We start from the raw sequence: 6,000 nt of genomic DNA on the forward strand, positions 1-6,000 counted from the left end.
CTAAAATTCTTAGTTTTTATTATTTTTTATAATTTAAATTGATTAAATTTTCTTATACTCAAAATTAACAAATTAAAATATCAAAATAACCTAAAATAAAAAATAATTTTTCCATTGTATATTTTATAAAATATTTCAAATTTTATCAAGTTTCACTAATTTCTTACTTATAAAATTTTAAAATTATTTCATAATTCAATTCCATTACTAACATCCCAAAAATTTAGATAAAAAAATTAAAAATTTTAAGTGAAAAGTACACAAAATTATTTGGCGCAAAAAAACGTGAAAGGTCCAAAACTACACATTCTAGAGACTAGAGAGATTAAAAGTTGAACTCAATCTTAATTTATTATTTTTCTTTTCGAGGACAATTACGATAGGAATTTTTTAGAATGGAAAGAGAAAAAAATGGAAGAGGATATATATATATAGTTTTTTTAAAACATATAGACTAGTCATATTTTTATCATCGTAGATAATATATAACTTTCATAATTTTAAAAAAATCCTCTTCCCCTTTAAATTATCTCTTCAAAACAATCCCTTAGTAAATGCTTGCACTCCTTTGCATTTGGTATCCATATCGCGAATGGTAATGGTTGGTACTTTGTGGGATAATGTTTCTTTCTTTTCTTTTCTTTTTTCTACGGAGCTTGCCTCTTTGGTTTAAATATTGCTAAAGAATCGCAGTGTGGTGTGTGATAAACTCTTCAGCAAATGATAATTTCCTTTCAATCTTATAGCCACAAAGCTATGAAATTGATTATAATGAGGAAGTCGTTAGTTACGACAACCCAAATACTTTTTGGCATTTGATTTGAAGCGGCTACAAGATATTTTCCACCTTTGACTTTAACGATAAGAAGCTAAAGAGCTGCAGTCTTTAATTTCTAAAATGTTTACAAATAATTGATGTGTTGCATTTAGATGTATGAACAAAATAGTTTTGCGAGTGCATTCTGATTTTAAATCCTTTAATATTCCAATTTTCAAATAATAATTCTAAAATTTTCTATTTCTTTCTTACAAATCCACCTAAATGAATATTTTCATTTAATACTTATTCATAAAATAGTAATATTATTAGGAGGATGCAGGAAAGCTAGTTTTCAAATCTTCACTCTCAGTGCATTCATTACTACAATGGCAAATATCAATGGGGATTAACTTTTCACCGATTTTCATGAAACATCCCTGATCACAAGCATTCAAGATGTTTTGACTCGAATTTGTGTACATGTTCTATTCATGTCTAATTCATCCTCACCAAATGTTGAAGATGAACATGAATTTGAATTTTGGGGGTGATAGAGTTGTTTTCAACTTGCGTTTATACTTGATCACCTTCAATACATTCACTTACCTCATTTCTGGGATGTTCATGTACCTGTGCAGTACATACTAATGTTTGTGCCTTGGTAGCTTCATCCACCCAATTTAATCTCGCAATAAATGCTAGCAACAAAACCAAGCAGGTAACAATACCAATCAAGAGTCCTATGAAGAATCCAACTAGTCCAAAACCAAGCTTGAAGGCAAAAACCACGCCCAATGGCAGGGCCAGGAAGTAGAACCCACCAAGGTTTGCATACATACCTAGCCAAGGTCGAGCAGTACCTCGTACTATGCCTCCACAAATTGTCACAGGAAAATTAAACACTTCCACTAGAGCCATCAACAACATTGTCTTCTTCACTCCCTTTATAATTTCCTTGTCATGGCTGAACACATTCCCCCAACCCCCCCTAGCAGCCACCATCATCAAACTACCAATGCAACCCGAGAAAACACCAATTGCCAAGGTCACACATGCTGATTTGTAAGCTTGACCAGCTCGGTTAGCACCAAGCTCATTGGACACACGAGTGGAAACACACGTGGCCAGCGATAGCATCACTGAGTAAAGCAAATAGTCAAAGTTTAACACAATGGCTAAAACTCCCAATGCTTGCTTAGCGTTTGCAAAGTGGCCAGTAAGTAAAACTAGAATCTCATAACACCACCATTCAAGGCACGTGTTAAGGCAACACGACCCACAAAGCTTGATTAGCCTTATCCAATCCTTGATGCTATGATCCCACCACCCTCCTCCTTCTTTCCACCACCTTCTCCCATCTCTACTTTCAAGAATCACAACATAAGTGGCAAGAAGAACCACAATTATGAGATCAGTTATCCAAACCGCAATTGAAACTCCTCTGAGTCCCATGGCCTTGGCAAGTACCATGTTAACGGGTATGTGAAAGGCTAGTGACACAGCATAACCAAACATGGAAGGAAGAGTCATGTATTGAGAGCTAAGATAGGTTTTTAGGGGACAAAGGAATGAAATGACCCACAAGTCAGGTATGAGATGGGACACAAAGATCCTAGCCACGATTGAGATGTCTTGTTGTTGGCCAAAACGAATCAAAATCTTGTCAACATGAAGCCACAAGAAAGATATGGGAAGTGTTACCAATAGCAACAAAAGGGTTGTCATTACAAGGGTCTTGTGAAGGAGCCTCACGTTCCTGGCTCCATGCGCTTGTCCACAAATGGGTTCCATGGCACCACTTAACCCGTTCAAGAGAGAGAAACCGGTGACATTAGCAAAAGTGAACCCAAGTGCTCCACCAGCTAAGTTTAGCTCCCCAAGGTGCCCAAGAAAGGCTGTTGTGATGGCTGTCTTCGCAAACCAAGCCATGTTCATTGGCACAAGCGGAAGAGCTATCCCACTTTGAACTCTTAGCTCTTCTAACAACATCTTCACAAAATTGGAAGGGCATTTTTGAGTATGCGATGATGAAGGAGATGAGGGGTGTTGGTTAACCTTATTGCTTGTGTTTGGGCCCTCATTAAGTTTTGATGTGGCGGACATTTTTGCTGAGATAATGTGTTGGTGGTATTGTTGCAAAGTTCTACTTGAGGAAGAATAGATTGGTGGTATCAACTTAGCAAGTTGCTGCCAACTGAGGAAGAGGTTGTTGGTGGTGAAGGTTTTATAACGCTTGATGAACCATAAAAGAAAAACTTTCAGTTATTGAAAAAATGTCGTGTAGTGAAAAAGATTGCGAATTTTAGGGGTCTACATGATCCTAAAGTTAAAAAGAAATTGCGTTTACCAAGTACCAACTAATCACTCACTAGGGTAAGAAAGCCAAGCAAAAAATGTGAAAGATATATTACCCGAAAATAAGATGGACAAACCCGCAAAACTGGTCGAAAAGATGGATCTGGACAAATTCCAATGAGAAAAAAAGAACGTCCTCTACACTCTGAACCATTAGTTGTGTTGTGGCTTGTCAGCCATGTGAGATATGGTTGTCCCCATGCTCTTGATGTCATGCATTATGAATTACAATTTACGGAAACCTATCAAGGGTGTCATCAACTAATCTGAAATTGATTGGATGCAAAATGTGATGTAAACATTATTATTTCATGTATTTAATATGATTTTTTTATCCTGTAAAATATTGTACAAATTATAAGTTATATATGACAAATTTTTATTAAAATTATAAAATTTAATGCAATTCAATGCATTAGTAATATTAAATACTACAATTTTTTATGAAAGTTGATCATAATCATCATATATAAATTTATTTTAATCAACTTTTTGAAAAGTGAGAAATATCAAGGGGTAGTTAAAGCCAAAATATTAAGTGTTTTCTTTCTTAATTGATGACTAACGGAACCCTTAAAAATATAGTAAAAGAAGAAGGAGTTTTCTTTTATTTCAAGTTTACTGATTCATTTATCTAAAATAGGCTATATAGCCAAATACAAGAAAGTGCAAATCAAGTTTAATACAATCAGAGAGTGCTACTTAATTGAAGGGGAATAAAATCTAACAGAATGACAACTCATCAAATATAGCATAATATCCAGTAACTAATTTATTCTTACATAGATAGATAATGTGACTCAGTAGTTTGTTACAACATTGGAATCTCTAGATAGTATAATCCTTGAGACGGGTTGGAGTGGAGGTGATCCTTTTGGGCCTTGAATTAGCTAAGGGAGGTGTGGCCTGATTGCTAACAACACCCGACTCTGGAAAAAGCACCTTGTCCTCAAGGTGATAATTGAAGCTGAGTTGTTCCCATTCTTCCCAACTAGTGTCATCGAGAGAAAGCCTATACCATTGAACTAGAACTAGTTTGGTTGGAGGGCTTATGGAATTATCCATGCGAGTTGCCAAAATTGTCGGGGGTTGAATGATGAGTTGGTCATTGAATGCCCCTATAGGTAAATGAGTGATCTTGGGATTTGTGCCATGGTGTCGTTTCAGAAATGAGTAGTGGAAAACATGATGTATTTTGGACTCAGCTAGTAAATCCAATTGGTAAGCAACAGGACCAATGCGGGCTAGGATTTTGTAGGGCCCATAGAACCTCTTGGAAAGCTTGTTATAAGTTGAACAAGAGAGAGAATGCTATCGATATGGGCGGAGACAGACATACACCAAATCACCTACTTCATAAGTTACATCAAGGCGTTTGGCATAAAGCTTCATAGTGGCCTGAACTTTGAGTAATTTCTTCTACAACTGTACTAACATTGAATGGCGCGATGCTAACAAGGTATCTACAGCTTCCACAGAAGAAGAACCAAGTAAATAATTTGGCAAAGATGGGGCTGGCTTGCCATAAATAATATGGAAAGGTGAGTACCCGGTGGAGGAATGAACAGAAGTATTATAAGACCATTCAACTAGGGCTAAATACTTAGGCCACTACGATGGATTGGAATGAACAAAAGAGCAAAGGTATTACTCTAAAACTCTGTTAAACACCTCAATTTGCCCGTCTGTTTCCGGGTGATATGATGTACTCATTCGAAGCTTAGTGCGACAAAGGTGAAATAATTCGCGCCAGAACTTACTAATGATATGAGGTCACGATTGGATACAAGACTGTGAGGGATGCCATGATATTTACAAATAATATCCAAACATAACTGAGCCATCTTAGAGGCAGAATATTGTGTTGGCAATGGTCCCAAATGAACACTCTTAAAGAATCTGTCTACAATAACCAAAATAACAGTAAATCCTTGAGAAGGAGATAATCTGGTAATAAAATCAAGGGATAAATTTTCTCAAACATTCGTGGGCATGGGTAGGGGTTGCAAAAGGCTGGCTGGTTTGAGGGTATCCGGTTTCACTTGTTGGCAAATAGTGCATTGCTGGATAAAAAGTTTAACATCTTTACATAGACCTTCCCAGTAAAAATTGGCCAATAATCTGGCCACTATTTTTGTGATGCCCATATGACCACCTAATGGGGTACTATGATATTTATCCACAAGCTTAAGGCGAAAACTATTACTAGGATTAAGCCACAAACGATTTTTGAATAAAATTAAACTATTGTGTAACTTATAATCTAGAAGAGTAGCAGGTTCATTTGATCCATAAAAATAAAGTTAGGCATGGAAAGGGCGAAACATATACTAGTAGAAGTGTCCAGAAGTCGAGAAAGTGCATCAGCAACAACATTGTGGGGGCCTGACTTGTAATGAACCTTATATTATACTCCAATAATTTAGAAAGATAATGTTGTTGTTCTGGAGTTTGAATTACTTGGGATAAGATCTCTTTCAGGATTTTATGATTATTATTGATGACAAAGGGGTGTCCCAAAATGTATTAGCGCCACTTCTTTACGGTGGAAGTGATGACATGTAATTTGTGTACATAAGTTGACAAATTGAGAAGCTTTGGGCAGAATGGCTTGCTGAAAAATGCAACTAGATGATTGTTTTACATGAGAATTGTGCACATAGCTGTACTGAAAACGTCTGTTTCAATAGTGAAAGAAACTGAGAAATCCAGTAAAGCAAGCATTGGAGCTAGAGTCATGGCTTGCTTAAGGGCATCAAATACACGCTGAGCTTCTAGTGTCTAAATAAAAGCATCCTTGCGAAGTAAGGCAGTAAGAGGAGCGACGATGGTAGCATACCCTTTGACAAACTTCTGATAAAAATTGGTAAGGCCTAAGAAGCCAC

The 6,000-nt window shown here is 36.4% G+C and overlaps 1 protein-coding gene across 1 annotated transcript; it reads right to left on the reverse strand.

Moving 5' to 3' along the window:
• Positions 1-1,333: 1,333 nt before the first annotated feature.
• On the reverse strand, positions 1,334-2,863 carry LOC113851148 (protein DETOXIFICATION 56-like). The gene has a single exon (XM_027481627.1). The coding sequence runs from the start codon at positions 2,861-2,863 to the stop codon at positions 1,334-1,336; it is 1,530 nt and encodes a 509-aa protein (XP_027337428.1).
• Between the last annotated feature and the right edge of the window lie 3,137 nt (positions 2,864-6,000).

Source organism: Abrus precatorius, unplaced genomic scaffold, assembly GCF_003935025.1.
Source record: "Abrus precatorius isolate BTA unplaced genomic scaffold, Abrus_2018 Scaffold9, whole genome shotgun sequence".
In the NCBI taxonomy this organism is placed as follows: Eukaryota; Viridiplantae; Streptophyta; class Magnoliopsida; order Fabales; family Fabaceae; genus Abrus; species Abrus precatorius.

What these genes read in the sequence shown, in the direction of transcription:
- LOC113851148 (XM_027481627.1), bottom strand. Translation starts at nt 2,863, where the DNA reads ATGTCCGCCACATCAAAACTTAATGAGGGCCCAAACACAAGCAATAAG.